Below are 15,784 nucleotides of genomic sequence, written 5' to 3'. Positions count from 1 at the left end.
CTCCACTAAACCAAGATCCTCACTGGGGAATCTGTGGCCTTTCATTTGCTGCTGAACTCCCCATCCTTAAGCCCCAACCAGCATAGCCAATGTTCAAGGATGCTCTTGGGGGGACAGGACCAAAGGTTCCCATCCCAGTCATAACCAGAGATACAGAACATGGAACCCAAGCCCTCCAGGCATGAAAATGTTGCCTTCTGTTCATTAAGCTACAGCTTCTTCCAAGCTATACTATATTTCAGAAGTTCAAAAAATACTCCTGCTAGTCCCACATATGCACACACACCCCAATACTTGCAAGACACTAACATTGGAGGTATGTTCTTTGTATGCAGCTCTCTCTTGTGGCGATAAGCTCTGCAGAGAAGAGAGAAGGGGGGGAGGAAAACCAAGGTTAAAAATGTCACGGAGGTGGTTCAAAACTTGGGAGAGTGGGAGAAGATGGATTAAGTTATACAATCTTTTCTTATAGAGCAGTCAGATTCTAATTACCACTGACTAATTATTCCCCATCAGCACTTTAATCTGACGGTTCTTGTGAAGCACTTACTGCCCTTCATTGAATTTTGCCATAGGAACTAATTCAGAGCTTGGAAAAGTAACTTTTCCAAGCTCTGGGAACTATTATTCTCATTTTATGGGGAGGAGGGTTGAGAATATTAAAAATCCAAGCAGATGCTGCAAGGGTAGAAGAAGTCTGGTTTAAGCTGAGGAGAAACAAAACAAAACAAAATCTTGGACAAGGTATCCGAACATGGGAGAGCTTTGTGAGGCCAGATGATCAGTGCAGCTGGAGCACAAATGTGGACTGAGGAAGAGGAGGAGGAGGGAAGGGAAAAGCTCACCCAGGGACAAGAGCTGTATGTTGCTGATAGCAACTGGGGGATGAGCAGAACTTCCTGCACGGACTGAAAAGCAGTTCTTTGGTTGCAGAAAAAGAGTTAAATGTCAATAAGGCTTGCACTGGAAGCAGAGCTTGGAAAAGTTACTTTTTTGAACTACAACTCCCATCAGCCCAATCCAGTGGCCATGCTGGCTGGGGCTGATGGGAGTTGTAGTTCAAAAAAAGTAACTTTTCCAAGCTCTGACTGGAAGGCTTTCTTGTGGAGGCTTCACTGTTAATACTCTGAGTCTTCCCAAAGAGCTACTACCCATCTTCGTTCCTTCCCTCAACTGACAGCTCACCTTGAGCCACATATCCAGGTGCACTTTGTACTGTTTCTGCTGCTCTTCTGCGAACTTCTTGTACTGTTCCTTTTGGCTCTGAGAAATCCGTTGCCAGCGACTTCCGATCTCTACCATCCTCTCCTTCAGAGGAAGATGGTTGAGTTCACCATTTGAGAGCAGCTCCTGAGAAAACTTCTGATACCCGTTCCTGATGAGGACACATGAGAGAAGACATGAGTGCATAGGGAGGAGGGGGGGGGAGAAAGATGGCAGGTCCTACAATACATGGGCACGCATGATGCTCCTTCTAGCTTTCTAAGCTTTCCATCACTTCATCCCAGACAATCACATTTCTCTTCCAATTTGATGGAGTGCTGCTGTTAAGAACTGGTTGCTGTCATTCCCCAGCCAATTCAAGCGATCACAGGAACCAAAATTAGCTACTTGAAGATATTTCTGGTTTTCCTGTTGTTGGGCAGTAATTCCCCAGTATTTTATGACATCCTAGCATAATCAAGGAAGAGGTGCACCTAAACTTCATGGACATGAGTGGGAAGACCATATGATACAATTGCTGAAGATTTTTTTTTTGGTTGGGGGGGTTGTTAAAATGTTTTCTTGTAAAATACTGAACAGTTTGTACTTTTGATAGGTACTGACCTGATTATATACTTGTAACTATGAAAAACTGATAAATGCATGCTGAGCAGATAGATATTTGCACCTTCCACAGGTCCTATAATATACAAACCTTTCCACCCTCAGCATTTTGTTCTGGCTTGAATATAAACAGAAGTGAGTGAGCAGCAAAAGGTCAAAAATACAAGGGCAAATATACTTTCCTTTAATAATCTACAGCTCCCTGCTGCAAGTGTTTGAAACAAAACAAGTAGATTCACAAAAATCATAGAAATTCTAATTCCTTGGGGGTGATAAAAGCTGGAGAGGTAATGAACAGAGGAGGGCTTTCTTAAACTCAATGGTCCAGTTCACACATAACTGTAAACCATGGTTTAAGCTGCAATTTCCCCCTTGTTTCAGAGTTTAAAACAAACTTTGGTTAGTTAAACAAGCCATTTCATAACCCGTGGTTTGAGGTTGGCTTGTTTGAAAACTGAACAGAATTTGCTTAAAACTATGATCTCCATTTTGTAAGTAATTACAAGTCAGATTTTGTGGAAAGTGAAATGTAACTCTGCCAAATCCTCCTCTTGCCCATATGGAAAGAGAAGAATGAACCTTGTGATGGCGTTTCCATGCTCATATATATAACCATGGGTTAGTGTTAAAGGCAATCACAGTCACTCTCTTCTGGATGCTAGATTCTTCTCTATAGGAATCAGATTTTTCAGTGATAGCCATGGACCTCAAATGAACCCTCAGAGGCCTATCTGTTGTTTTCTCTTGGTTCTGCTCAGAAACAGGCGAAAACCTTTCTGCTCCAATAATTTTTAGAGAGCTAAGCTCCTTTTAGAAGTTATTCTGCTGCTTGTTTTTGATCTGTTAATATGGTTTTAGACTTCCAAGGATTTTTTAAATATTTTACTTAACAAAAAGGTTTTGGGGTTTTTGGTTGAAAGGCAGTCTATAAATATTGTAACTAAAATAAAAAGTTCCCCCAAAACCAATCAACTCTCCACCTCCAAGTCAGCTTAGCTTCTGGAGGGCCACAGGTTCCCACCACTGTTGCAAACCATAAACATTTCCCTGGACATGAAACATACAAGCATACCCCACCTCCACCCTTGGCAGTACTCACATGGGGGGTTTCTTCGGCTCACCCTGGAATTTCATCTTCTTGGAGGCATTTGTTGAGGACGGCGGTGCCCTCATCTCACTCAGTTCTCGCTGCAGAAAAAAATAAATAAAGAGGAAGAGGAAAACGAATTGACAAAACTGGTCCAACTCCTCAATGGGAAAATACAGGGAATTATAAAAGGGTGTCTCTCCCTCTGTCTTCCTTCATGCAGATCTCTGAGCCTTCATCGAGAAACACTTGACATTTGTTAGCTTTGCTCAACAACTATGAAAACTAGAAACTTGTTTTAGAATTTAAAACTGGAGTTTCCCATATACAGAATTCCAGCCTTGAATTTAAGCATTAGCCTGCTAGCAAGAGGTGACAAACAATGACATGTAAGTGAGTTAAAAGGCTGGTAGAGAAGAGACTGAGTGCTCTAATCTTCCTCATCACCTGGTTCAGCAGGGAACGGGCTTCCAGAGGTAGAGCAATGGCTTTGGCTATGTTTTATCAATTCAGACACCACACCAAACTATTGTTAAGCTTCCTTAGATAAGATCTGGTGTGATGTCTTATTTGAGCCTTTGTCTCTAAGACGCCACAGCGTTTTTTTATTTAATGACAACTACAATAAAATCATCCTATTCCTTTTCAGCCCTGCATATAACCAAGCAGGTGGCCAGAGAGGGAAGGCCCTGTCTATGTGCACCCAGCACAGAAAAAAACAGCAGCCTGCTACAGGACGGAGTTCTCTGTCTCTCCTCTGCCAGCTTCCAGGCGGCTAGAAACTTTGATGGCCTTATTTAGAAGGCTGCCGAAATCTGTAGCAGATACCAGAGATCCCACTCCTCAGCTGTAAAACAGGTGCTGTGCATACAGTTACTAAAAGAATAATGCTAAAAGAATTACGACTCAACACTCTGGCAATCCAGATTCTGTGCCAAGAAAAAAAAAGCTGAATTCTGCAATCTGTGAAAATTATACATAATCTTATTCTGCCACTTCACTGCCAGGTGAGATATCAGGAAGCACTACCCACACACTTTCAAGCGTATTTCCCTGCAGCCAGAAATTTGCTGGGTTTTTTTTAAAGTCGATATTCTCACACAGCTGTATTCTGTGCTCAATACCACTCAGTCTGCTTTTCTGCATTCCTGCAGAAATGCTGCATGTGCACACCTGATGCAGTACGTCATGCTAAAATGCTGCATTGTTTTGTTTTGCTTTTTAAAAAAAGACTGGACACACCAACCTCGTATCGTTTCTGATCTTCTGCTGCCTTCTTGATCCACATCAGCTTCTCCTTTTTCTCCATGTTGTTCCAAGTGGCTTCCATGGCTTTTAGGGCTTTCCCTCGGTCATTCTGAAGCAGAAGAAAGGCTGCTACTATACTGTTTGAGGGACTCCATACAAGTGCAGAGCTCACACCTTCCTGTTTTGGCCCCACCTTATCTACCCTACCATCTGAAAAAGACAAGCTGCTTACCTGTCAACTGATGGGTGTCATCTACACAGGTCATCTCATGTGGGTTTTGCAGAAGGAACTTTGGAGTGCTAACCAGGGACTAGCACTCATGCCCTTTCCCCTCGAGGGAAGAACTTGCATACCTTTGGCTCACCTGAACACAATCTAAATTCCAGCTTATCAATCCAATCACAATACCAGCATCTGTCCTATTTAAGCCAGAGTTCCAATAATCACCCTATCTGCTACTGTTCCTCCCATAGCTCCATTGATTTAGCATTCTTCCTCCTGGCCCCCACCATATGGGAGCTGCCCATCGTTCCTTTCCTTCTTGAGTCTTTGAAGCAGAAGGGCCATAAGCTCAGTGGGAAATCATTTGCTTTGCATGCAGAAGGTCCCTGGTTCAATCTTCAACTCCTGCTCATCTCACACTCCTAATTCCAGGCTCTCTAAAGTTCTCAGTACTGACCTGCAGTATCTGATCAACCTCTTCTGCAAGTTACATTCTTCCAGGCAGGCCTCTCTAAGCAGGCCAGGACACTGAAAAACTCCCTGCAAGCCCTGCTGATTGGGCTATGGAAAAATGTTGCCTCTGCAGAGAGGTGCAGACATATGTAGGCTGGTAAGGTCTATAAAGCAGTTGGCCCCACCTCCCTGAGGAGCTGGCTATGCTGTCTTAAAGGGTCCTTGTCCCATCCTATAGGTACCGACTTTGATGCTGTGGATGGGGTAGTTATTAGGATTCATTGTCCAAGTCTAACTAAGGTGGAAGAGGAAGAGACTAGATGGGTCAAGGGGAGGTGTTTATGGTGTGCCCCCACCCCTAACAGGGCAACCAGTATTTCATCCTCATGTAGCATTAAGAACTGGGTTTGGGAGTCCTGACGTTGCTTTTCAGTTCCAAACACGTATGCATTTTAGTGACCTGAGAATCCATCACCACCGATGAGTCCTCTGTCAAATTCAACACTTTTGACCCTTTAGACATCATTTGCGGCCCTAATTAAATGCCTCCCACTTCAAGAAGTCAGTACATTCCTGCGTAAATAACCCACAGAAATTGCCTGAGGTCCTATAATCAGACTTATGTCTGAAATACACCTGGTATTCACACACACCTACAAAAGTCAAGCAGTGTCCAGGCCATCCTGAACTCACAAGATATACATTTTTTCATCACTTCCAGGTAATTCTATATGGTATTTTAGGTCCCACTCTTCAGGCAGGGCCTGATTTGCTTCCATAGACTTAAGGACACAAATTATCTTATTTCCATCTGCCCGCAACACAGGGGATTATTTCAGCTTGTGGTTGGAACCCATCACCACCAAAACCGTGTACTTCTCTTTGGTCTGTCCACAGCATTATGGGTATTCACAAAATACATGGCAGTTGTTGCTGTCCCTTCATCAATGGAGGAATTAATTGGCTGTTAGTGGGAACCACGATCACTGATCTGTGCGATGCTATACTCAAATCAGCTTGCTCACTTTGCTCAATATTGGTCAATATAACAACTGAAAGCGAGACAAGCACCACCTTACAGCAACACATCCATTACACAGCTGCAATTCTCAATTTACACACTAGTAGCACCTCTCTACCACAGGACTGATCCTTCATCCTATAGGCTCAGTCCACAACTTCCTTCAGCAACCCTTATGGCTTAAATCCAATGCCTATTTGGACTTGTATCAACTACAGTAGACATTCACTTTGCCCATTTTTGCAAATGTCTGTTGCAGCTGTGGTTCTGCAATGTTTGTTGCAGCTGTGATTCTTCAATGTGTTCAATCCCCTTCTGGACCAACTATTTATTTTCTCTTTATTACAACTATTACTCTGCACTAAATCCGTGTTGAATATCCATATACATTCTGTATCACCCCCCTGCTCTATTCCTTTCACTTCCCAATGGGGACAGGGTGCCCACTGCCATACATCATCAGTCAACCGACCATGGGATGAAGCAGAATGAGCAATGCACACCAACTGTCTGGCAATATTAGCTATTTGCAGAGCCTGCGTTTCGACTCTCTCCCCCTATACCCAAGGACAAAGTGGTAGAACTGCTAACCACCAACAATGCAGGGAACCCAGTTCTCCATTAGCAAGGAAGGGGAACTCTCTTCCACCTGGCTGTAAACCTCTCAGACTGGGTGAATCCTCCACAACATTCTCCTTAATTAAATTCATCTACCAGGTCTCAGCAACACGCTAGCAAACATGCTGTGCTATGTCAGGGAATCTACTGGTAAGTGGTCCCTGATCCCCATCTTTTGGACTTTGGAGATGTCCTCAGATCGATCACAACCACAGTGAATGTGAAGTGTTCTCATTTTGTGGTCATTAAAGAATACCTTAATGAAATGCTGGAAGGAAGCCTTGTGTATGCTTTCCCCCTCCCCCATGATTTTTCTTGTTGCCAGAGTCCTGCCCAAGAGTCCACATCTTTGTTGCCTTGCTAATCCTCTTCTTCATTTCACCAATGGCTGGTGCTTGCATCGATTCAATTTTAGCCCAGTGGTAAGGTCTTGATCCATATTTCATGCCAGATGTCTACTGCAGTAACTTTTAAGGATTGTCTATTTCTTCTCTAAAAAATCATTTAGCAGCTATTTCTGCCTCCTTTGTTCCCCAAAGGTTTAGCTGTTATCCACTATTTAGCTTTAAGCAGCACAACAGCAGAATCACTATGGAGGAGTGAAGCAGCCACAATTTTTTTACTTTTGAGTACCCACACGTTCACTCTTAGCCATGACCCAGCTTAGCATTACATGCAAATTGGGCTATTATTAAGTATTTTAACTAATGAAACTAACTAGATCATCCAACAGGAAAGCTGTAAAATGGGTTTTAATTTGTACATTTTCATTATCATGGATTGTGCCATTAAAGCAGCAGGCTTTTACCTGCCAGCTGTTTTCCACAGCTTAAGCAGGAGGAAAGCCGAGACAAAAAGAAAAAGAAACCCTTCCCAAGTATTAGTTTTTACATGCTCATGAGTCATTCTGATTTGAACTAGTGAATACTATCACCACCTTCCATTTTTCTAAAGTTAGCACTCTTATTCTGAAACGGTAACCTGTTTTTTTTTCTTTTCTTCTAGGGTTCTGTTCTGATTCACGTTCTACAAAAGCTTTGAACGCATGCATATGGCAATTTCACCATTCACAAAAATTTTACGTTAGAATTTACCATACAACAGCATGTGGAAAAATCCCCCTTATCCCAGAAGGCAGGATGATAGAGACAACGAAGCTAACCTGGGATGAGCTCTCATTCCCCAGGTCAGTTTTAATTTGTATAGGGGCTCCCTTAAATAAACAGTTCAAGACGCTGTTCTGGATCAGGAAAATACGTTTTGGCAGTGAATGCAAGTATTTACTCCCAACAGCTATTCCTGCCCTGCATCCGCCTTCTACTGTCTCACTTTACCTTAAAGCGGGCAAGATAATCTCCTATGACGCTTTGCTGCCAGATCTCCTCAGCTGTCTTGGGCGATTCAGGAAGTTTGCCACGATCCTCCTTGTCAGAGCCATGCTTTTTCTCTGTCTGAGCTTTCATGGCAGCCTCACGAGCTTTGTATTTGGCCTACGTGAGAAAACAGCAAGAACGATCAAAATCTTTGTGATCACCAGAATTCACTGGTAAGAAACAAAGAAACCTAGCTGAATGAAAAAAGCAATAGTTAAGCATTGAAACAGTGTTTTGGAAAACCCTGGGGTTCCACAGACACTTACCAGAGTTCCTCAAACTGAAGATGAGCAATGGCAGATGATACTACTGACCCTTCTTCTTGCAATGAATAGCCACAGGTAAATACTGGGTATGTTCTAGGGTGCACACTTGGATCACACACAGTGAGTGGGGCCTAACAGATCTAGCCAGTTTCTCTATGTGAACCGTGTGTGTGTACCCAGAAGATGCCTCAGAATCCACTGCAACGCTCAGGTTCCGTATCAACCCTGTCAATGCAGACAAAGTTCCCTGAAGGTAGAAAGTCTGAATACTCATGCTTTGTTAAATGAAGGAAATGGAGTTTCATCAGTCATCAATGGAACTGGCAGCTAATATCCTGCCCCCAACAACCTACTCCACTCAGAATGTAGACTTAGGCTTGATGATACAGTGGTTCTCCCCCACCTCCATGCCACAGTTTTTGAAGAATAAAGATGAGGGAATAGCAGTTTCATATATGTGCAGCAGAGACGCCTCCTTTTTTCAGAATGTAAACACTTCTGAGTTTTGCTAGAAATGGAATTAAAATTCTATATGAAGCCCTTGGCAGTGGTCATCAAGAGATTTGGGGTGAGTTGTCAGCAGTATGCTGACAATAACCACCTCTATTTCTCTGTAACATCTGAACTGGGAGAGGCCGTGAAAGCCCTAGACTGCTGCCTGGACTCAGTGGTGGGCTGGATGAGGGTGAATAAACTGAGTCTGAATCCTACCAAGACGGAGTCCCTGTGGGTTGGTGGTTCCCGAGTTCAGATAATTGGTCAGTTGTCTGCTTTGGATGGGGTTGTACACCCTCTGGAAGAACAGGTCCAGAGTCTGGGGGTGCTCCTCAATTCATGTTTGTTGCTAGAGGCCCAGGTGACCTCAGTGGCTAGGAGTGCCTTTTACCAGCTTCAGCTGGGAAGACAGTTGCAGCCGTTTCTGGACCAGGATAGCCTGACCACTGCTGCCCATGCACTGGTAACCTCCAGGCTGGGTTGCTGTAATGAGCTCCATGTGTGGCTACCCTTGAGGTTCGTCTGGAAGCTGCAGGTGGTGCAAAATGCGGTGGCAAGACTGCTCACTTGGGCAGGGTATCGCCAACATGTCACCCCGCTGCTGAAGAAGTGCACTGGCTACCTATTAGCTACTGGACTAAGTTCAAGGTTCTAGTTTTGGTTTACAAAGCCCTATACAGCTTGGAACCAGGATACCTGAAAGACCATCTTATCCCTTATATACCCAGTCGATCATAGTGCTCTGCAGGTGAGGGCCTCCTGCAGATACCATCTTATCAGGAGGTCTGTTCTGCACAACACGGGAAACTCACCTTTAGTGTGGTGGCACCTACCCTGTGGAATTCCCTCCCCTTAAATATTAGACAGGTGCCATCTCTGTTATGTTTTTGGCGCCTACTGAAGACCTTCCTCTTTCAACAAGCCTTTTAATTTGAGACCTTATCCCAGTCTGCGTCTGTGTTGGAATTGCTTTTTAATATGTTTTTAAACCTTTTTTAAACAAATATGTTTTTAAACCTTTTTTAAAAAATGTTTTTAAATCTCATTTTAAAGATGTTTTTAAAGCTTTTTAAAAAAAATGATTTGTTTTGTTTTAATATATTTTAAAGTCTGTTTTTATGATGTTTTAAAGTGTTTTTACTGTTTTTGTTTGCTGCCCTGGGCTCCTACTGGGAGGAAGGGTGGGATATAAATCAAATAATAAATAAAATAAATAAAAATAAAATCTGTGTTCATCCAAAATTAGGCTCTAATGCATGCATTCAACCACATCAAATCCCCTCCCACAGATGGAACCCTTTCCCCTAACCACCAACCACCCAAATCATGGTGTCTATCTAGCTCCCCAAAGGATCCCAACACCCTCTTTCTCAAGCTTCTAAACCAAGCCTCAAGACCTCTCCCATATGGCTACGTGCAATATTCACATCACAGCTGTACTGGGAGACGAGCAGTTCGAAAGAATACACAATGTGTTTTTATTTCACCCACTGTCACACAATGTGAAAGCACTGTTGTCTAGCTCTTCCCCCTCCCCAAACTGGTGAAAATATGAGCAGAAGTAACGCAAGATGGAATGGTAGGAGCGCCCATACTGTAACGGAGCTGCTTGGTAACTTCTAGAGGGAGAACAGAAGGCTCTGGAATGTTCCAGAAACTTCCACAGGTTTCTAACAGATTTTTCTTTCTTTTTTAAAAAGGTGAGGGAGAGGGTCAAGATCCTGGTTTCATTTATGTCAGGGGTAGTCAACACGGTGCTCTCTAGATGTTGCTAGACTACAACTTCCATCATTCCTAGCCCTCAGCCATGCTGACTGGGCCTGATGAGAGCTGAAAAATCCAGGAACATCTGAAAGGCATCATGTTAGCTATCCCTGATCTAAGTCAACAGAAAAAAAATATCCAGCTGACTTTTGAGACACCCAGGAGTACATCTTCCCCTACATCTTCCCCAAAAAAGATGGTAAGGAGAATGTGCATTATTGATTAAACAACCTTTTTTTTCTCTGAAAGATCATTCCACATCCGTGCCAGCAGCCGGGTCAGTTCACTCTCCGACAGTTCGGGTCGCTCCTCCTGCAGCTGCTTGCGTTTCTCCTCCGAGAAGATAAACATAGCAGAAACGGGCCGTTTGGGTTTCTCAGAACCTGCCTGTTAAAGAGCACAAAGGGACTCGTGGTTGTGGATTTTTGAGTTTGTATCTGTGTTTTTGTTTTTTAAAAAGCGTTATGGAAAAAAGCAAATAATTATAAGAGCAAAAACTGGGGAAGGGAGCTTATTTTTAGGGCCGCAAAGAATTCCTACTAAATTAATCAACTAACATTTTAGTTGATTAATCAATGGGGGAGGCAATTTTTATCAGTGAGATCAAATTTTAGTTTGGTAGGGCTGAAAGTTAAAAAGAGCATGTTTATCTTTTGAAGCTATTTTGGTTCAGGTGCATTATTGTAACAAAAAGGGAATGGAGAAAGAAAAAACCTTCTAAAGATGGGTATTTATATATAACAATGAGAGTGGTAACTTATTATTAAACTGTCAATTATCTAACGCTTCAGTATCTGACAAAGGTATCTATAATATTGGACTTTTTGGTCATATGCAAATTTATTTTAATCAGATTAATCCGTTACTCGATCATAAGGCAGATTATTAAATCAATGAAACATTTTTAAAATCTGCTGACAATTCTACTTATTATATAGATATAGGACGATATCTAACATTAGTCATAAAGTAGACCCAATGAAATCAATGTACTTGCAGTAACTTCAGTCAATTGATTTCAATGGGTCTACTCCAAGTATGACTAACACTGGATACCACCCATACATATAAGAAAACCTTCAATATGAATGATATTTTTTTGTCATCATTTTTGCGAAAATTTCCAAACGAATCCCAACAGCCATTTTAAATGAAGTCTTGAGGCTGGTTTAAAAGTCAGATTCATTCCATTGCTTAAACATAAAAAAATGCACGCATACTCACAATGCATCCTGCTTGTTGCCCTGACCCCGTATGTGTCACTCACCTTGCTGGCATCTGGTGAGGTCTTCTTAGAGGCAGGGCTGGTAGCACCTTTCTTGTTCATTCCCAACATCTTCTCCTCTCCCAGAACCCTCTGTTGTTCTTCTTCAGGTAAGCTCTAAATTTTGGAGAAAACGGCAAAAACCAAAAATGGGTTATGGCTTTCTAGACACTGGGCTATTTTTCTTCTCTCTGCCTTGTGCCTATCCAGCAAATTAACGTATTCATAATTTGGCAGCATCTTCAATACAAAATGGGTAGCTTCAGGTGATAGAACATGGCTACCCGCTTCTTCATAGGAACATAGGAATCTGCCTTATACTGAGTCAGGCCATTGGTCCATCTAGCTCAGTAGTGTCTAGAGTGGCTGGCAGCAGCTCTCCAGGGTTTTGGACAGGGAGTCTCTCCCAGTCCTACCTGGAGATGCCAGGGATTGAACCTGGGACCTTCTGCATGCAAGGCAGATGCTCTAGCACTGAGCTATAGCCCTTCCTGAGAAGTTTAAGATTTCTAGGAGGATATTATGTAAGCAGTCCAGCATCTGCACTGGGTTCTTCTTATCCCCACCCTTAAAACAAAACAAAACAAAGACCATCCAAAGACCATCAGGAAACTTCAGTTCTCCCAGAATGTGGTATTCTGGGCAGAGCTTGGAAAAGTTACTTTTTTTGAACTACAATTCCCATCAGCCCCAGCCAGCATGGCCATTGGATTGGGCTGATGGGAGTTGTAGTTCAAAAAAAGTAACTTTTCCAAGCTCTGATTCTGGGTGGGGATAAAAGGAGAGAGAGACACACACCATCTAAACCAAATAATCTGTGCTGGTTACCACTTCTAAAGGCTAAGTCACCTGGCACACCCATCTGAAGACAGTGACTTAATTCAGATATCATACAAAAGTATGACTAAAGAAACTTAATTTTGGCTTGATGTCTGGATTAACACGCCATAAGCAGTTAAGTAGCTGTAAACCATGGTTTAGGTTCTAAATTGTGATTAGTGCAACCGTGGTTTGATGAGATGTCTGAACTGAGACTGTCCCTCCACATATCAGCCAACCTCTCTTCCACCAATTGACCACTAACAGGACACTCATCTCAGAGTCCTCTCAATGCGGGAAGCAATATCTGATATGCAATGCAGCATGGTTTTTTGGGTTGGGGCCCAATTACTGTGGACTGAGTGGCCTCATCTTGCAGGTTTGGATTTTAAAAATTTATTATGCATCTGCCTTTGCAGAGTGACCTAAAATCAGTGAAACACAATGGACAGTTAAAGTCAAGTACTTTTAAGCTCAATAAATTTTAAATGGAAAAGAGGTAAGTGCATGCTGAAACCATGTGATGTAGAACTGCTTAACCAACTGGATCATGTCTTAACCCCACTGTCTTTTGAGACATGGCTTTTAAAATAATGTTATCAAGTAGTGCATAGTACACAGAAAGGCACTGTTGCACGTTCACCCAAAACAGAGTCTTCTTAATGCTCCCAGTTCCCAGTTACTCCCACCCAATCCCATCTTCTTAGCTGGCTCAAGCAACAAGTGCAAGTGGGAAGGGCAACAGAAAGGAAGAGCTGCAAAAGAATTTCGAAAACACAGCTGACAGAATGCTCTGGGGCACACTCACCTCCAGGAAACGTAAGAGCTCGATTTCATAATCTTTCTTTCTCTGTAAGGGCAAAGTAGTAAGAAAGAGTCAGCTGCTGAAATATGCCATCAGTTTTGTTTCCTTTTGCTCCCGCTCTGGATTTGTCCCCTCCCTCCAGCATTTAACTCCTGCCAGTGCAAGTTTCTAGACTTGCTAATAGATATTTGGATTCAGAACACTAACAGACGGCATAGCTCAAGGTAACTTAAGAATCACTGCTCTACTATCAGTGTAACTGGCGACCCCAACTCAAACTCAGCCCTCTGTGTGATTCCCGCTGCCAACGTCAGAGGCAAAAGACAGCTTTAGATGAGTAGCATCTGGGGCAATAGGGTTTGGCAGTAAGAGCCCCAGCCGACGAAGCATCAAGGCCCCAGCTGACAAAGCGTCAAGGCGAGTTAAGCAGCAGAGCGAAAAGAGGGTAAGTAGCTCCCATTTATGCCATTATTTAATTGAAGTAAAACAGCTCAGACCAATAAGTAATAAGGGCAGCCCAAGGTCTCCCTGAGCTAGGAGCCAAATCCTGAAAGAACCTATATCTTAGAAGACAGATCCTAGGAGAAGGAAGCCTATAGAAAGCTAGTTTTCAACACCACCCTAGCAGGAAAGCTTCAGGGGACACTGTAAACAAGGCTAAATTCCAGTCGGAGAGAAGGGGAAAAAGGAAACTCCACCGATACATACAGGGAGAGAGTCAGCTCAGTCCATGCTAAAAAGGGCAGCTTTAGCCTTCCTGAAACACAACCACAAGCTCTGTTTCCCTAGGTTAAAGAAAGGTCAGGCTGTTCTAGGTGGGAAAACAACAAACAAAAAAGACTTGCCTGGAAGTCGCAGCCCCTTGCTTAGATTAAAAGCAGCCAAAAGCTTAAACAGCCCGGCCCCTCGCTCAGGAAGGAAGCCTGAGACAATCCTAAAGAGTTAAGCCCCAGCTGATAGTTGAGCCATCAGCCTCAAGTAACACATCATTGGCTGGCAGCAGTAGCTGGGAGGAACCAGCCACACATATAAAGTCAGAGCACCCTAGCGAGGGAGCCTGCTCCACGAGCTAGAGGGAGCCCCAGCTGATGAAGCATCAAGGCCCCAGCTGACAAAGCATCAAGGCGAGTTAAGCAGCAGAGAGAGGAGGCCAGGGCCCCCCACTCTGCCCGTCTGTTCCCTAACCTCAACTAAACCGCAGTCTCCAACCCATTGACGTAATAAACCTTAAACAAAACTGTGCAGGTAAGAAGCCAGCAGGGGTGTGGAGGCTTTCCAGCGTTTTGCACTGCCTGCAGCATGTATGACTATCTGTCTGTTGGACAGAAGTCGTGGGTGTGCTCTCGGTGCAATGAGCTCCTGGCTCTCCGGGAACAACTTCATTTCCTTGAGGCCAAGGTAGCGGACCTGGAAAAGCGGAGAGGCAGAGAGGTGTGTGGAGGAGGCCTTCAGGGACGTTATAGCTGTGTCCCACTCCAACGATGATAGCTCTCCTGCTATCATGGAGAACGATGGTCTCGGGGAAGGAGAGCATCCAGCTGAGAAAGAGGGAAATGATTCCTTGGGGAATGAGCAGCTATCCTCTCGTGCCGAGGATATATCTCCAGGGGGTGGAGGGATCCTTGTAGTGGGTGATTCGATCATTAGGAACATAGACAGTGGGGTGTGTGATGGGCGTGTAGACCGCAAGGTGTTTTGCCTGCCTGGTGCAAAGGTTGCGGATATCGCCCATCGTTTAGATAGTTTGGTAGACAGTCCTGGGGAGGAGTCAGTGGTTGTGGTGCACGTTGGCACCAACGACATGGGGAAATGCAGCCGTGAGGTCCTGGAAGCAAAATTTAGGTTGCTAGGTAGGATGCTGAAAGCCAGGACCTCCAAGGTGGCTTTCTCTGAAATGCTACTGGTTCCACGCGCAGGACCAGCCAGACAGGCCCAGCTTTGCAGTCTCAATGCGTGGATGAGACAATGGTGTTGGGTAGAAGGATTTGGATTTGTTAGGCACTGGGGAACATTTTGGGACAAGCCGGGCCTATACAAAAGGGACGGGCTCCACTTGAACCAGAATGGAACCAGACTGCTGGCACTTAAAATTAAAAAGGTGGCAGAGCAGCTTTTAAACTGACTGAGGGGGGGAAACCCGACAGGAGCTGAGGAAGGTCCGGTTCGGAATAAACCTCCCCCCTGGGATAAAAACAAAAGAAATGATGAAATTTTAAAAGGGGTAGGCCTAGAAGTAGGCGTTGTGAGAGCAGGGGCACAGGATATAAATTCAGAAGAGCAAAATTACCACAGGCCAAACCACAAGTGCCAAAGACACTTGAAGAGAGACACTGCTTACAAGTGCCTGTACGTTAATGCTAGGAGCCTCCGAACCAAGATAGGAGAACTGGAGTGCTTGGTCTTAGAGGAGAGCATTGATATAGTGAGCATAACGGAGACCTGGTGGAATGGAGAAAACCAGTGGGATACGGTTATCCCTGGATTTAAACTATATCGGAAGGACAGAGCAGGACGTATTGGT

At 43.8% G+C, this 15,784-nt stretch overlaps 1 protein-coding gene across 4 annotated transcripts in view; it reads right to left on the bottom strand.

Annotated features, from left to right (window-relative positions):
• Nucleotides 1-15,784, bottom strand: part of UBTF (upstream binding transcription factor) — a 58,504-nt gene that overhangs the window by 11,569 nt on the left and 31,151 nt on the right. For 3 of the 4 annotated variants that reach the window (XM_061591378.1, XM_061591381.1, XM_061591380.1), the window contains 8 exons: nucleotides 13,267-13,308; nucleotides 11,643-11,756; nucleotides 10,607-10,762; nucleotides 7,812-7,967; nucleotides 4,161-4,271; nucleotides 2,927-3,015; nucleotides 1,186-1,375; nucleotides 310-357 (listed from right to left, as the gene is read on the bottom strand). In XM_061591378.1, coding sequence (XP_061447362.1) covers nucleotides 310-357; nucleotides 1,186-1,375; nucleotides 2,927-3,015; nucleotides 4,161-4,271; nucleotides 7,812-7,967; nucleotides 10,607-10,762; nucleotides 11,643-11,756; nucleotides 13,267-13,308 — 906 coding nt within the window. The remainder of the gene's footprint in view (nucleotides 1-309; nucleotides 358-1,185; nucleotides 1,376-2,926; nucleotides 3,016-4,160; nucleotides 4,272-7,811; nucleotides 7,968-10,606; nucleotides 10,763-11,642; nucleotides 11,757-13,266; nucleotides 13,309-15,784) is intronic. The other variant, XM_061591382.1, reaches the window with a different exon arrangement.

This window comes from Rhineura floridana, chromosome 11 (genome assembly GCF_030035675.1).
Source record: "Rhineura floridana isolate rRhiFlo1 chromosome 11, rRhiFlo1.hap2, whole genome shotgun sequence".
NCBI classification, from domain to species: domain Eukaryota; kingdom Metazoa; phylum Chordata; class Lepidosauria; order Squamata; family Rhineuridae; genus Rhineura; species Rhineura floridana.
This window is presented reverse-complemented; position numbering and strand designations above follow the sequence as displayed.